Source organism: Lepidochelys olivacea (genome assembly GCF_965140295.1).
Source record: "Lepidochelys olivacea isolate rLepOli2 genome assembly, chromosome: 18".
Classification (NCBI taxonomy): Eukaryota; Metazoa; Chordata; order Testudines; family Cheloniidae; genus Lepidochelys; species Lepidochelys olivacea.
Window position 1 is genome coordinate 17,647,792 of NC_140428.1, and position 17,471 is coordinate 17,665,262.

Genomic DNA, 17,471 nt, shown 5'->3' on the forward strand with positions numbered 1-17,471 from the left:
GTTTATGGGACCCACAAAACTAACTGACCACCCAGAGCCCCAGTTCTGAGGAGCAGAGGAGGAGCTATTTGGAAGACAGTTCTAAATGGAGCATGAGACTATTCAGTCTGCTGGGTGCTTTGATCAGCACTCTAGTACAGCGTTTTTCAAAGTTCGGGTCGTGACCCAGTAGTGGGTCGTGGCATGTCAGGCACTGGGTTGCTCTGGTCAGGACTGCCAACGGGATGTTAAAAGTCCCATGGGCGGTGCTGCCCAGCTAAGGCAGGCTAGTGTCTACCTGTTTCAACACCACGCTGCGCCCTGGAAACGCCCAGCAGCGGGTCCGGCTTCTAGGCAGGAGGGCCACAGGGCTCCGTGCGCTGCCCCCACCCTGAGCATTGGCTCCGCATTCCCATTGGCCGGTTCACGGCCAATGGGAGCTGGGAGGGGGGGCGGTGCCTGCGGGCGAAAGCTGCTTGCGTGCCTCCACCTAGGAGACAGACCTGCTGCTGGCTACTTCAGGCGCAGCATGGTCCACAGTGCCAGGACAGGCGGGAAGCCTGCCTCTGCACCCCGGCTGCGCCGCTGACCGGGAGCCACCGGAGGTAAGTCCACGCCCCAACCCCGCACCCCAATGCCCTGCCCCAGCCCTGAGCCCCCACCAAACCCAGAGCCCCTCCTGCACCCCAAATCCCTCATCCCCAGCCCCATCCCAGAGCCTGCACCCCCAGCCCAGAGCCATGACCCCCTCCTGCACCCCAACTCCCCCTGCCCCAGCCCAGAGCCCCCTCCCATGCCCTGAACCCCTCATTCCCGGCCCCACCCCGCAGCCCTCACCCCCACCCTCTGCCCCAGCCCTGAGCCCCTCCCACCCCTGAAACCCCTCATCCCCAGCTCCATTAGGTCGTGGGCATCAACAATTTTCTTCAACTGGGTCCCCAGAAAAAAAGTTTTAAAACCACCGCTTTATAGGATCTTGGATTGGGAGGTGTGTAGAGAGGAGGGAAAAATTAGCTCACTGCTAGCTCCGAACCACAATCAAACCAAGAACACTTGCATGTTATGAACGCTCTGAAAGAAGCACATTGTTAGAAAGGGTTTAGGAAAGGGATTTTTGTCTGGCTTTTTTTTTTTTCTTAGATTAATCTGCAAACTTCTGGTGCCAAATGATCATTAAAGGAATTAGCCTATGTATGTTCCATTTGTCAAATCCATATTACGGTGTTTAATAGGATTTATTTTCAGGGTCACAGAACAAAGCAAACTATTGCTTTCTGAAATTTTGAGGGCCTTTCCAAAAGAAGAAAGTATTGGCTTCCTCTTCCTGCCCTAATACTGTCTGGTGTTTCTTAAAGGGATGGTGTCAGGAATTAGGCATTCAATCAAATACAGGATTAGATTCCAATCTGGGTTTTACTGGTGCAAATCTGGAGTAAGTCCATTAAAATCAAAATAATTCAGGGTTACACCAGTGTAAAAGAGACCAGAATGTGGCTGCCATCTTTGTTTGGTTCCTGAGTACTTGAATGTGTATCTCACTGTCCTTCTGCTTTGCCTGCCCGCTCACTATCATGCAGCAAGCCAACAGAAAAGAGGGATAGCACTGTGACACATACTGACATAGGTTTGCTTAGTATTGTTGATCTCTTATAGGGTCTTACTAATCAGTCCCAGGCATGAGAGGTTTGCTAATTGCGTGTATTAAGGTCTTTGCATATTGAACCTTGTTCTTGCTTTTGCTGTCTGTAAACGGACACAGATTTGTCAGGTTCATCACAGCAAATGGAACTCTCCAAGAAGACCTGTACGTGAGAATTCTATTCTCATCATTTAGGATGAAATAAAAGATGATGATATTCTCCAAATGGCTGCAACCTGTACACCACATGGTAGTTTGCTTATAGAATCCATTTTTCAAAACGTGGCTTCCATTTACATGCATTCAGCATGCTTTTTCCACTACATGACAGGGTGATTGTCAATCATTCGAATCACACATATAGGTGAAAGAACTTTAGAGGTCTGATCCAAAGCTCAGTAAAGGCAATGGGAGTCTTTCCACTGACTTCAATACGCTTTGGATCCAGCCCTTACTGTGCAAAACCTATCATCCCCATGCAGTTAATAGTACACAAAATGCATCTGTGAAATTACCCAAGGTATAATCTGGACTGATGAACAACTGTGTTTCTCAGTTCTCCAACCTGGGGTGCGTTTTGCACTGATTTGCTGTGAGAGCAACCACTCCTGGTCTTCTCACACACAGCCTCCAGCATGTAAATTACTCCCAGAGACACAGTTTGAGTGCTATGGCCAGCCACTCATGTCTTACATGAGCAAACTCCCAATCCCAGACTTTCTCCGAGAAATACACGTTTTTTGGACTGCCCAGGCCTCTCCTAGCTTCTGCTAGAGCTAGAGAATTAAAGGCCCAGTCTTGCTCCTAATTGAAGTCAACAGGAGTTTTGCCACTGAGTTACATGAAAATGGAATCAGGCCCTTGATAATTATACAGAAGGACACTGTGAGATCATAGTGTCACTGAGACATGTTTCAAAGGGAAAATGTGAACTCAAGAGGAAACGAAATCAAGAAACACAAAAAGGTCATTTTAATCAGTTCTTGATTTATCCAGTTGTGACAGCAGTACTTCATGGAGAACACCTCAACTTGGCAAGAGCTTTTTTTTTTCCCTAAAGAGGTTTAATTTTAATCAGTGACCTGGATTGCCCATAGCAGGGCACCCTGCATGATGTAAAAAGCGAGTGCTACTTGTCATAAGAATTTTCCAATTTGTAACAGCTCTGGTCTGTGTCCAAAGGGTTTTTTCAGATCTGCTGACCACATATTATTTGATAATGTATAGTTGTTTCAAAATAATGCTTCTAAAGCAAAGCTCTCAAAAGAAGCAAACTGAAAAGGCAGAAAAGCTCACCCTCTTCTGATCATGCTTCTCCGTTTTCCCCTCCTTTTCTTCGAGAAAGTTTGTGACATTTTGCTACTGTGCGTGCAAGGGCAGACCACTATGCCTGTTGTGGGACCCATTAAAAACAAAAGGGCTGTACACATGTGCACGGTTCCACCCACATATATGTCACTACAGGATCAGGACTTTGCTGCGCATTTTGAACATACTTCCTGAGCCTATTTATAGTGCAGGTGTACAATGCAAAATGGCACCCTGTTACTCAAGTGGCTTGTATCCAGAGGCACATCGACTCTAGTGATGAACAAGTTTAACTTCTTTTTATTTCTAAAAGCTTGCACAACTGAGAAGGAGCTGGATTCTGTGACTGTTTTCACTGCAGTTATACTCCCATGAAGTCCTCTCGAGTCAGACTAACTTGAGTGAGAGCAGTCACGCTGCAAAATAATGCTGCAGAGTTATATTAGCAGCTGATGAGCTGCACTAACTTGAGTAGTAGCCTATGCCCCCCGACAGTGAGTTGAAGCATCACCACACTTAAGGGTTTTTGTGTGTGGACAGGACTCCAGTTATAACTAGTGTTTTGCCCCTAACTCATGTTAACTCAACTGTAAAGACAAGCCCTAAGTGTCAACCACAGAACTGTGTACTATGTTTCAATCATTCACACCTGTGTAAACTTGCTGAAAGCAATTTGGATGAACTGGTATAACTGAGGGGAGGATAATTTAGCCTGCAGAATGTTTATTGCTGATGATGATGTTCCAGAAAGAAACAGCTCAGCTTGACTGTTTGAACCCAGTTTGATTTTTGCAAGGGACTCAAAAATCTCTCGTAAAATAAGCAAATGTGATGTGCAGTCACTGAAAGACAATAACATGAAATTCCAGAATACCACTTTTCGTCATCTTTTGGTGTAGAATGGTATTTTAAAAGATGCTGTTAGGATAAGAATATATTTAAAATTTTCTATAACACCCGAGATTTTTAAAGTGGAAAGAATTTTACAATCTAATATGCCTTGCCTCATTTCTTTATTGTTTTACTTTTTGCACTGCATTCATTCTGGGGAAAACAGACTAGTTACTTAATTTTTATTGTCAATCTGCCTGCCTCACGTTCTGCACTTGCACAAAGCACTTGTGTTTGTGTTGCAAATGCTGCAGGGGAAGCTTAAACCCATACAAAACATAATCCAAATTTTCACTGACATTGAAAACGAAATTATGAAAACACTTCTGTTTAAATATCTAAACCTGTTTGCTGGCTTTGGGGGTTTTTTGGTTGGTTGGTTGGTTTATTTTACTCCAAATCCAAATTTTGGGCTTAATTTTAACAGGGTAAAAAAGCAAATCATAAAATAATACTTGACTATTCTTCCCAGTATTCCCTAGCATACTCAAACTGTAGACACATATGTGAGATAAATATCCACTGACTAGAGTAGTTCCATTGACATCAAAGGCAGGGCATGTACTGTAAATCACAGCTGAATTTAGCCTTTTGACTCAAATGCATGAATAATGTCAGCCAATGTTTTCATTTTTTTTTTACTTTTTTAAACACACACTTTTGTATCTATATCAATATACAGAGAGATTTATATATAAATATAATAAATTACATAAAAACTCCTCCTCCTTTGAATAAACTGTCATTTATTTTCCCTTAGTTTTTAGCACCGCCCCTGATTTCCGCACCAGGAGGTGGCTACATTTGTTACCAACCCAGAGACTGAGTCCTCCTTGTTCAAACCAGACACTAGGCCCTCTGTGTAATTTCTTTTTCCCCTCCCGAATTGTCAGATGGAGACGAAAATTGCAATACCAGGTGGCCTCCGACCACTCACTTTCTAAAAATATCGCTGTAATAACACAGAGGTGCTAAATGCTGCCAAGTGGCAAAAGAAGCTCTCTGAACTGCGTCTTGTTTCATATGCTTTTAGGTTAGGGCTGCCATCTCATTTTTAAAATCTAGACTGTACTTTCCCTCAGTTAGAAAGTTTAGATTTTCATCTCTCCCAAATAACCTCCCCGAAGCGTATTGTGTCGTATGATGGCCTACTTCATGTGAGGTAATCTGGCATTTAAGGATGAGGATTGTGAAGGTTTCTCTTTAAATTCTACATTCTTTCTGAGGGCACTTGTGGTCTAATGGACCAAGATGGGGGCGGAGATTCAGGACTGCTGCTTTCCGTTCCTGATAGCCCAGGCTTTATGATCTTGAGCAAGTCACACAGCCAACGTTTTCAGATGTGGGAGCCTCAAATTAGATATTAAATCCGCATGTAAGCACTTAAATACGGGTGGTCTTATTTTCAGAGGTGGTGAGCACTACGTTCCCATTGGCATCAGTCCACTTTTATGTGAAGGTAACATTGTCAAAAGCACAAAAGGGTATGTCTACACAGCCAACTGGAGCAAGCTTCCCAATCCAGATTGACAGACCGGGGCCTAGCAAGGCTAGGGCTAGTGCTCTAAAAATAGCTGTGTAGGCCTGCTTTGAAGTTGGAGTTGGAGCTGGAGCTTGGGCTTTGAAGCCCATCTCCTCCCTAGAGGGCATCGACCCTGGCTGGTTCACTCCACCATGCTGTGTAGACCTGCCCAGGGTGACTCAGGAGGCTAAATAAACCCCAATGGTTTTTCAGTGAGTTTGAGAGGGGGAGGGATAGCTCAGTGAGGGTTGTGAGTTCAATCCTTGAGGGGGCCATTTAGGGATCTGGGGCAAAAATTGGGGACTGGTCCTGCTTCGAGCAGGGGGTGGAACTAGATGACCTCCTGAGGTCCCTTCCAACCCGGATCTTCTATGATTCAAATCCTTTCAGTGCATTTGAAAAATCTAACCTAAGTACTTAAGTACAGATTTTTTTCAAACCAGCCCACTTCAAAAGTAATTCAAATTGACAGTGTTTGTTCCCTTAATAAATGTAAATCTGAAAGTGTCCCCTAACAGTTCAAAAATTCACTGCTCCAGATCAGTCATTTCCATTTTCTTTTTGACCACTAGATGGCTTCCCAGTATAACAGATAAAGAAAGATGAACTTCACATGAATTAGTTTGTGGACTTAGTGTGGTAAAGCCTTTACTTTTACCTTTTTCATCACTGGTTTACACAAAATTTGCAATCATACAAATGTCATTTTAAAAAGCAGCTTTTTCCAAAGTCGTTGAATCAAAGACACCATTGATAAAAATAGCAGGGTGGGAAATGTCATTCTTTGTTTTTAGCTCCGCATGAATGAGATGGCAAGTATCAGGGGGTAGCCGTGTTAGTCTGTATTATCCACAAAAACGAGAAGTCCGGTGGCACCTTAAAGACGAAAAGTTTTACTGGGCCATAAAAAACCCCACTAAGGGTTTTTTACCCACAAAAGCTTATGCCCAAATAAATCTGTTCGTCTTTAAGGTGCCACTGGACTGCTCGTTGTTCATGAATGAGATGAGCATTCCTAACTGTAACCACAATTATTTGCTGTGTATATTTAGCGAATGTGCAAACAGACCCTCCTCAAGAGCATTTACACCATGGAACTGAATATAAAACAACCAAACACTTGCTTGACCAATGCAAAACAACCAAGTCAAGAGACCTGATTACAACACATTTGCCCCTTCACCCAGTTACAACATGGCTTTATCTTATTGACCTGACCTAAATGTGTTGTAACCGTGCCCTGTAACTGGGCTAAAGCCTAGGACAAGCGAAGGGGAAATGAATGGGCAGAGTTTCAAAGGAGCTCCACTCCCCTTTAAGCACCTAAATGAAGTGGCCAAAAGCGACTCCCTTTGAGGGAAGCAGTCTCCCTGGCTCTTTCAATGCTTGGCTTCTCCCAGTTCTCATTGACTCCTGTGATGTGAACATGGTCCACTAGGAACTGGATTAAATCTTCCACATTAATTCCACACAGGCCATGCAGCAACCACCAAATGGTAACAGATTTCAGTCCCTAACGAGCGTGTGCTGCCTGGATTCAGACCAGGAGCCAAAGTGTGAAAGTGTCTATCCCCTTACCAACTTCCTAGCTTTGCCAGGGGATCCTCTACTCTTTGAGCCCACATTAAGCTGAAACTCTTAGGAACAGATGAGCCCCCTGGATTGACCCTTAACCCCAATTTCTCTTGCTTTTGTTGGACTCCAGTAAGATCCCTGCGCGTTATCCGAAATTTATTAACGTGGAGGAGGCGGTTAGCTGGCTCTCTCTGTTACAATGCTCTTCAATTACAGCGGCAAGCCCGACGTGGCATGCAGCAAGTCTTGGCTTGCAGGCTTGCAACCCAGAGAGTGTCTGTTTCAGTGTGTGTGAGAGTTTATGTGCAGTGGCTCAGAGATAGCTCTGGGGGGAGGGGAGAGCAAAGCCAGCCACTCAGAAACAGTAGTAAAATCTCCCCAACACTTTAACTGTCAATCAGGCTCAATGGGGTATAAACCCTCCCCGGCGCTGCAGCTGTGATAGGCAGAGAGCGCAATGGGGAGAAATGAATAAGACCCAGAGCTGAAACAGTGCACAGCCTAATTCCCTGTCTGTGATCACAGATCCTCCACGTGAAAGAAACAGGAGCGAGGCAGTTAATCAGCTCTGCCTTTTGCAACAGGCTCAGAAGAGACTGCCTATAGATATTTATGTAGATATTTAAGAAACCGACAGCCACCTTACACTGACTAGACCCTTTCTTAAAAAGAAAGTCCTGGCAAGCCTTAAGCAATTTCCTGAGTCTAAGAATAGTAATGGGCTGCCTGGAAGGCGCTGCAAGCTGAAATTTGGAGACTTGGGTTGCTTCATTATTATTACTTTTTTTAAATAAAACCCTGCAATTTGGAAACTGGATTTTAATTTTGCACTTTGAAAGTGTAGGGGTTGGTGGGTTTTATTTTTTTTTCTTCCACCCCCCCCCCCCTTCTCCCTCTCTCGCTCTTTTTAACTTAAACAAACTCTCTGTCCTCCAGTAGAAAAACATTTTACCTGCATGTGACAATCCCAAAGGGAGCTGAGCAGCGAGAGAGGGGAAGCAACTGTCTTCTGCACAATTTTACTCCGACCCCCCCCCTTTTTTTTTCTGGTGGGGGGGAAGAAGGATTTTTCCCTTCCAAGGTTTTCTCTCCCCAGGGTTTTTGGAAGGGGGTTGAAGCCTGTTCCCCCGATTGGGGGGGGGAAGGAAGAGGGCGTGCTGCCCTTAGACTCTCTTGCTTTGGTTTTGTGAAGGGCTGGAACAGTTTTTTTTGGGGGGTGGGGGGGTCGGGGGTCTTCCTACCCTGCCCTGCCTGCATCAAGAGGATGGTTTGGAAATGGCTGGGCGCGTTGCTGCTTTTCCCGGTGCAGATGGTCTATTTGGTGGTAAAAGCGGCCGTGTGCATCCTGCTGCCGGCCAGGCTCCGGGACTTGTCCGGGGAGAGCGTGCTGATCACCGGAGGGGGCAGAGGCATCGGTCGCCACCTGGCCAGGGAGTTTGCTAAACGAGGAGCCAGAAAGGTGAGGACTGAGCTGGGGGGCAGCCCCTTCCCCCGGCCGCCACCTGCTGCTACCAGGTCTCCCTGCGGGGTGGCTGGGAGAAATGGACCCGCAAAGGCCCCCCTCCCGCCGGGGGGTGGGTGGGTGTGGGGCTCAGCAGCAGGGGGGCGGGCGGCTGCTTTGCAAACCCCCCGTCATCCCAGCCTGCTGCCTTGGCTTGTGTGTCCTCAGCGCCTGCCCCGGCTGCAGAGGGGTCTGGCTGGACCCGGGTGCGGGATTTGCGCGGGGCAGGGACTGGAGCTGCGTTTTCTGTTTACACGGTTGTCGCCTCCGCTGGGGCTCCGAGCGCACGCGGAAGGGGTGGGCGTGGGGCCCGGTTCAGGGCTGGGCACGGGGGCACCCGCTGCCTGAGAGGCAGGGAATCAATGGGGCTGATCCCCCTCCCCTTGCAGCCGTTTAGACGGGATCCTGGTCCGATTCGTAAGCGCCTGGAAAGAGGGCAGAGCCCGGCTTTTGGGGGGCGGGGGGGGCAGCCCTAGGTGGCCAGGGTCAGTTCACCGTGGTGGCTTTCCACTGAAAGTCAGTCCTTAAACCCCCTTGTGCTGTTTGTTCCCCAGAATCATTGGAGCTGGGGGAAGTTAAGGGGGGGGAGGAAGAGGGTAAGAATCTAACCTATGATGAAGGGGTGTTGAGAGCCATTGAACCAAACTGTAAACCCTGCATCTGATGGAAACCAGTTCAAGCCAGGCGGTGCGGTAGCACCCCTAATTCCAGCACCTATGGTGGGATATGAAGCTGATTGTCTTTCTCCCCTTGAAAAGAGCTGGGGGTAAATCACATAGGAACCTCCGTTTTGGCCTTGGTGGGACTTGGGAAAGAAAACGCCACAACATGGCTTAGATAAAAAGAACAGAGGGACTTGTGGCACCTTACAGACTAACAAATTTATTTGAGCATAAGCTGTCATGAGCTACAGCTCACTTAGAATCATAGAATACCAGGGCTGGAAGGGACCTCAGGAGGTCATCTAGTCCCACCCCCTGCTCAAAGAAGGACCAATCCCCAATTTTTGCCCCAGATCCCTAAATGGCCTTCTCAAGGATTGAACTTGCCACCCTGGGTTTAGCAGACCACTGCTCAAACCACTGAGCTATCTCTCACTTGGATGCATACTGTAGGTCATGAAAGCTTATGCTCAAATAAATTTGTTGGTCACTAAGGTGCCACAAGTATGCCTTTTCTTTTTGCGGATACAGACTAACACGGCTGCTACTCTGAAACATGGCTTAGATAGGTTTACACTTCAGCTGCTGTGAAGGGGCTGGCGGGAATCCCCCACTGTCAGCTCCTAGGAGACAATTGCATAGTGCATGGAGCTGGAGTAAATACCTGTTCAAAGTAAATCCTATATGCAACTTGCAGGGTGTATGTGAAACCGTTTGCCAAGATTCACCTGTCTACAGATTAGACATCGTGTGTGCCATTGAGATTTACCTGCATCTAGCTTTGGAGGGGTATGTGGCTTGAGCTATGCCTGGCGTACAGCTTTGGGTTTTGTATGTGTTTGAGTTTAAACCCTGCATTGAGATTTACAATTCCTTGGAGGCTGAACACACAAGTCATTGAACTTTGGACCTAGACAATCTGCTGACAGTGTACTTTCATCATCTATTAAAATACCATGATTCCTGACTTATTTATTTTGTCAGACTGGGGCTGCGCTATGAAAGTATCACCATTTCTGTAACTAGTTTTATTAGCTATTTAGCTGCAGCCCTGTTAGAACAATGGTAATAAGCCCCAATAAAATAAGTGACATGGTGTGGAGGGAGAGGGAGCTGTTTTCACCAGGGGTGTAAAGCTGAAAACAAAATAATTGTCATCTGTTTCACAATACAGTTCATTTGTATATTATGTCATATAGAGAATCATAAAATGTCTCAGAGAGAGGGGTAAACCTAACTAGAAGGTGATAAAGTATTGGAGAGTTTAGTACTTTCTGTGAAAATATGCCCATGTTATCATTTATGTGGTGGTACATGGACAGAGAGTATGTTCTGTCTTTGCTCTCCATGTCTTCTGTCATCTTTTCTGGCTATCATCTGTCTCAGGAACTGTCTTCACTGAGAACCTTGGGCAAATGTCACCATTTCTATCCCATTAAGTCTGATGGAGTTGCACTGAGCACGATTTGGCCCCTTTGTGTAACAGATGGTGGTCTGTATATAAAGCAGGAATTCTTGGAGTGGAACTTGACTTATAAAACCCAACGGTATTCCTCCTCAGTATTTGTTTAGGGAAAGTTTTCATAACTTCCACTGTCTTGCCCTGAGATTTAACTGGTCTCCCTTTTACTTCAAAAGCTGACTTCCTCTGTGTGATGCAGTGTCTTCCTAAAGGAATCAACCCATCTCTAATGTAGCAGTCTCCTTAATTTTGTGTTTCAGTTGTAAACAACTGGAAAGAATTGCAAAAAAAAATTTAAAAAAAATTTAAATTCCATATTCTAGTATGTTGCCAAGAGACACACAGGAGTTAAATATTCTGTTGTCCTGCTGTTCCTCTCCCATTCGAGTTAATTACTTCAGATAATTATGTCTACTCTGGAACTACCTATTATAGTTGGTTTTCCACTGTTGATCCTGCTTGTCTGATAGCAAGTTTTACAAACTCAGGCTCTTATCCCTGGTGTGAAATTCTGAGGTCACAAACATTGCTGGGTGATGGGGAGAGGAAGCTGAGATTAAAAATTCGGTTCTATCGGTGGATGCACAGTACGCCTTGATAGCACGATGACAGCAGCCATCTCTGAGCCTGCGCACCCAGGCATAGTGGTGGAGTTTTGGAGGTAGGCGGCGATATACAACCGTGTATTTGAGATTAGAATCTTCCTACAGAGGGGTTAGTTGTTATTGCTAGTGTATGAAGTCACTCCTGATAATTAAATGGGGGTTGGCTTTCACCTGAGATCCTATCCCTCTTACCATGGCCTGCTGGTGGGTTTTTTTAAGCATATGCAAAATATGGCTAAACAGATTCTGTGAGACAGCAAGAGACTATCCCAAGTGCTGTATCTCACTGAGAATCAGTTTTAAAATATCTGAGATTTTGAAGATTCTTTAAACTCTAAAATACGGTGTAATTTTCAGTTAAGATTGCAAAGGTGTCAGCAAATAAGGGTGTGTGTGTGTGTGTGTGTGTATGTGTCTGTCAGTGAATGCTGTGCTTGCGAAAAGAGCTGGATTGACAGCCCTGGAGACTGAAGTCCTCTATTGACAGGACAGAAGCATCATGGCCAGCGGTAGCATGCAAGTTCCTTTCCCCACGCTGTCCTGCCAACATACTTCAAATCTGATCTGGATGTACCACCTCAAGGAGAGAGCGTTTCCTCTTCGAGGGGTACTTTGTTTTCCATCTTCATTCATTCATTCATTGGCCTTTTTGTTGAAATGGCCAACGGGGGGACAAGTTAAGTGCCAGTTGCAACATTGGTTTTAGTTGCGTGTTGGGAATACTTGTTAGCTAGGGTTTGGGACTGAGACCACCAGCAACCGTCAGAAAGTAAGAGATTTGGGTTATTACTAGACCCAGGATGAATTCGTGCCAGGGATATAACATAGAGATGAAAGGCTCTTTATCCCATTACTTGTGTCCTGAGACCTTTCAACTTCTCTGGAGAAAAGGTTTTCAAAACTTACATTTCAATAAGTAGCTGGGCAGGTGTAAAGGGATGTAGAATTGAAAGATGTTTAGCAGCACTTCTGGCAGAAGTGTACAAATCTAGTATATATAAAGAGAGTTATTTGCAGAAGAAACTGGATGTGTTCTTGTCTTATCTCGGGTGAACAGCAACCCACTGCATTTGAACATACTCTTGTGAATTTTCTCCGGAAGGATTCAAATGCTCTGGTTCAAAATAAACCACTATCCCCCTCAGTGATGTGTCCAGTTTCAGAACTGCTGATTGCGAAGGTCAGCTCAGTCATATTTGCGGTTTATATTACTACCGTTCAACTACTGAAAAAGGAGAGGGGGACCTTTTTTTCTTTACTTTTGGCTGATTATTGGTTGATTGAGTGATTAGAAAATCCCAAAGGCTTGGCATGATGTTGTCTGTAACTGTTACAACTTTTTACTCCAGGTTTATGTTAATTTGAGCATTAGCTCACAATGTGGCTTGTGGTCTTGTGCCATAATCTCACACATAGGTTGTGTAGTGGGACACACAGCTTGTCATCATGGGCCTTTAGCCAAAAGGAACAGCACAGATCTGCATTATTTAAAAACAAAAAAAAACCTTTATAAGTGATTTCAGTGTTGGGTCTGTGATGGTGTGTCTTTATGGGGCCGTACTATGAAAATAAGTTGCGATTGACCAGCACTCCTTTTCATAACTCTGTTTGTAAGAGACGTGTTATTGACTTAACGTTGGAAATTCTGGACCCTGGGCATCAGGAGTCCTGACCAAGAAAGTAGATTGAGTGAAATCAGTGAATGTATAAGGGGCTGAATGACTGAGTATGATTCATTCATTGATGGTTACATTTGGAGGGTACTGCTTGGATCGTCTAGTCTAACTCATTGCATCCTGCAGGATTTTCTGTTACACTAGTGTGGTCAAAAATCTGTCAAACCCCCCCCCTTTTTTTTAATATAATCCCCAATGATGGAGTCTTGGTTACCACATCAAGCCATCTGTTCCGTTGTCAAATCACCCTTTTAAGGCAGTTTTCTTGACATCTCACTTCTCCGTTACTAATTTTTATTTACTTTATTGATAGTTTTGTTTATTTAGACTGAGCCATGACTAAACGAAGAGTTGTTCTGACCGGACACATCCTGTAATGTTTGTCGTTGCCAGAATGTAATAAAGCTAACAAAAAAGCCTGTATAATTGCTGCATAGAGATCACCCTTTGCTCCGACCTCTGGACTGAATTTTGGGTTCCAAACATATCAATCTGAATTTTGCAGTGCATCTTGGGCTATCCTCTACTGGAAGCTGGACAAAATTGATTTTCATTGGGCACTGCATTGACGTGCATGAAATTTGGGCTCAGAAATGATCCAGGGGCATTCCCCCAAAGCATTCCTACAGGTGACCTTAATTATAGCAATGTTCTCCTGTTGCCTTTTTTTGTTCGTCCCATCGTTTTTTTTCTGAGTGAATCTGTTTTTAGTAGTATTCATAGTTTCTCTGGAAATCTTTGCAGGTCGGTTCTTATCTGTACTAGGTGTGCCCAGTTGGCAACAGTAGCTGATGTAGATTGGACCGGTGGTGGCTTCTAAGCTGTCAGTGTTGTTCTTGGTGCAAGAGAGCTGCACAAACTATCAGATAGTAACTCAGAGTGGCCTTGAGCTTGTGTTAATGCAAGCCTGATGCCTCAAGGTGCTGCACACCTCCCCAAAGATGTTGAACACCCTCAACTCCCATTAACTTAAGAACGGCCACACTGGGTCAGACCAAAGGTCCATCTAGCCCAGTATCCTGTCTTCCGACAGTGGCCAATGCCAGGTGCCACAGAGGGAATGAACAGAACAGGTAATCGTCAAGTGATCCATCCCCTGTTGCCCATTTCCAGCTTCTGGCAAACAGAGGCTCGGGACACCATCCCTGCCCATCCTGGCTAATCGCCATTGATGGACCTATTCTCCATAAACCTAACTAGTTCTTTTTTGAACCTTTTAATGGGTGTTATGGGAACTCTCCACTTTTGTAAGTTAAGGCCTCAAGTGTGCATTGGAATGTCTCCCCCTTGGCCTGTTACACCTTCTGGATGGCCACTTCCCTGCACTAGCAGAGACAAGATGATTAAAGGGAATTACTTGCTTGTGGTATGAAAATAAGGCAGGCAGACTGGACAGAAAGGAGCCAGTGCTTGATGGCGAGAATCTCCTATTGCCAATAAAAACGACAAAGAGAGAATTCCCCTGTCAGGCTGAATGTGTTGTTTTATGGCCATGACCTCACTCTGTCAGCACTTGAATCTAGACAGTTATGTCACAAAGTCTGCAAAATACTATTAACCAGGATGACGACATGGTGGGCAGCTGTAAAAGGCCGCCCTGATAATAACACAGTAATTATTTTGGGATGGTGAACAAAATTCTCTGCAAGTATTACTTGAGAAGTTTTGCTTTGAAAACTGAACACGGCTTTTGGGTTGGCTCATATTTCCTCCACCTAAAGGCTTGCTGGGTTTTTTTCCCCCTCCCCCCAGCCTAAAACCAAAGAACAAAATCCCATGTGGCTTTATTCAAGCAAAATGTCCAGGGTCAAATCCTAAAGTCCTTCCTAATGTAGACAAACTCCCATTGGGTCAAATCCTGTTTGGTGATGAGTATATGCAACTTCCATCTACATCAGTGCTGCAAATCCTGAACTCCTTACTCTGTTCCAGCTAAGATCTTACTCAGTCCTTATTCAAACAAGGCCCTCCAGGGAAGTCAGTGAGAATAAGGATGGAGGAAGGACTCAGGTTTCGCCCCAAGTTGCAGACCTTGAGTACTTCTCATGATCCCTCCACAGTAATCATGTGGATTGTATCTATGGGCCCTTGAATGTTTGACTCTGGCCTTTGTTAATCATGTTTAGATGTTGTTTTCCCTTTTGTATATATGTGTGTAGATAGTTGCATACATTTTTGAGGTGTTTTTGCCCAGTTCTATATATTAAAAGATCAACTGCATTATGGCAACTGATGGACTTACAAATGAAACTGAGGCCTTGAAGTGCTGACATACTACCGAGTCTGAAATTCAAAGAAAGACTTATCCACTGCTCTGATGTGCCCTTTTTAGAAAGAGACTCAATAATCCATTTCGGAATGCACTGCTGAAGACTCTGAATACCCTGCTATTTTGTGTTTGAAAACTCTCTTCTGTGTAAAGCACCTGCCATCGGATACTTAATTTATAGGAATTTAAATCTGCCACATAAGTCCAAACAAGACACACCTCTAGGGCAGAAACATTCTTCAGAGGAAGACATTTCTAATACCCACAAGATGACAAAGGAGTGAAATCTGTGATATGGTGGATTTTGACTTTCATCCTGAATGGGTATGATCCTGTATTGGCAGGGCTGACCTAGCATACCCAAAGTAAATTCATTTTATTGCCTTTTGTTTCAAATTAGATTTTAAGATCTTCAGAATAGGGTTCATGTCTACCTATGTGTTTGTAAAGCCAGGGCAATTTGATCCTGGTCATCACTGGGGCCATCGAATACAATCACAATACAAATAACAAACCAGACTCTGACATGTAGTTTGATTATAAATGTACCGTGGCTTCTAGTCTACGTTGACTTCAAAACAATGAAAGTGCCAGACTTAACCTCCTCAAGAGCAGGTGAATTCCAGTGTAAGGATAAAAGGTGGTTTCCTATCCAAGGACCTTCAGAACAGAGGAGTTGATCTTACTTGCACCATAATTCACCACTGAATTTGTTTTAGGTCATGTGATCTGGCACGATGAAATCATAAATCCTTTCAGAACATGGTTTACAAAAGAAACTGACACTCCCAATCTCCTTTTTCCAGGGCCAGCTGTGGTAGGCAAGAAGTATTGTGCAAATAAGCATTCAGTTGGCTTTATGTACAATGTTTTGAACTCTCAGTATAAAACTAGCACGTTATAAGGTTTGGATTTTGGATCAAAATGTATGAATACATGCACTGAAGCTCCTTGGTACTGTGTAGAGACATCAAAATGACAGCAGGTCAGAGACTATCTACCCATAGGTCGTCATCTGAGGTTTCCGAAATGAGTGGTTTAGTTACCTAACAATACTGAAGCCAGACATACTGAAGCTACGATTTGACCTGTCGCAAAAAGGGAAGCAGATGTGCATGTTTGAGGGGACTTTTTGCACAGAAGGAAGTTATTTAACACGGTGTAGATATCTGGGTACATTGAGGACATTTGTCTCTGCTGGATAAATATCACTTTGTAGCTCGTGAAACTCCTGTTCTGTGAACGCTTAGAGCTTGCATACACTGTATTGGAGGCATGATATACCCACCCTAGCTTTAATTTAGCTAGTACGAATACCAGTAGCAGCGAAGTCGGGGATTGAGCGAGGGCTGTACAAGCCCACCAGAGATTTAGTTGGGTGGCTAGCCTGTGCTGAAGGCAGTGCTTCCCCAGGGCTTCGCTGCTGTTAGCACTTACAGAATCATAGAATATCAGGGTTGGAAGGGACCTCAGGAGGTCATCTAGTCCCACCCCCCGCTCAAAGCAGGACCAAGCCCCAATTTTTGCCCCAAATCCCTAAATGGCTCCCTCAAGGATTGAACTGACAGCCCTGGGTTTAACAGGCCAATGCTCAAACCACTGAGCTATCCCTCCCCCATTGTTAAAGTTAAAGCTAAAGCTAGCTCCAGGATGTCAGCACATGCTGCAGTCACACCTCCAGTCGCAGTGTAGACTTATCTTTAGATACTACAGCACTGGAACTGGATGGTTTCAGGGCTGTTTTAAGGGGTTATGTGTGACGGAATTGCACCCCTGTATTCACACCCTACAAACTATTATAATAATCTTTTGTACAAAATATGCCTTGCAAGGTATCATTTAAAAACTAATAACTCACCGGTCAATAATATCATGATGAAAGGCATGTAGCAACATCATGTTTAAAGTTATGAACATAAACTGAAATCATGACTGAAGTGTGTTTGCCAGGCAAGTCTAGGGTGTGGGTAAATCTGATTCTTAAAGACAAAGAACAAGCTGATGCCTCTTGCCAGGTGTCATCAAAGCCTGATGGGCAATCACCTATCAAGGGCTATTCTTTGACAAGGAAGGGGAGTAGAAACAAACAGATCTGCATCTTAGCAGACAACAGCAGGAACCTCTTTCACCCTCAGACTCTTTGTCTTCATCCTTGCAGTGGGAATGAACTTTATCTAGGGGTAACCCTCAGGAAAATGCAATTTCAAAGAGTGACTGAACTATAAAAAAGAGGGGCAAAAACGCCCCAATTGATCTCTCTCCCAGTCCATCTCTCTCTTTTCCACCTAAGACAAAAGAAACAGACTGTGGAATTTGGGAACAGAGCCTGACCTGAAATTTGGTCAGCCCTGTACCTTGGAAAATGTGGTAAGAATTTCACCT

At 44.6% G+C, this 17,471-nt stretch overlaps 1 protein-coding gene across 2 annotated transcripts in view; it reads left to right on the forward strand.

The window, feature by feature from the left end:
• Positions 1-512: 512 nt before the first annotated feature.
• Positions 513-17,471, forward strand: part of DHRS3 (dehydrogenase/reductase 3) — a 48,347-nt gene continuing 31,388 nt past the window's right edge. Inside the window, exon 1 of one of the 2 annotated variants that reach the window (XM_084651576.1) lies at positions 513-584. Coding sequence is in view for 1 of the 2 variants with exons in the window: in XM_084651575.1 (XP_084507701.1) it covers positions 8,179-8,373 (195 nt within the window). In the remaining variant the exon portion in view is untranslated. Of the gene's footprint in view, positions 585-8,125; positions 8,374-17,471 lie in introns of those variants that run through there. The other variant, XM_084651575.1, reaches the window with a different exon arrangement.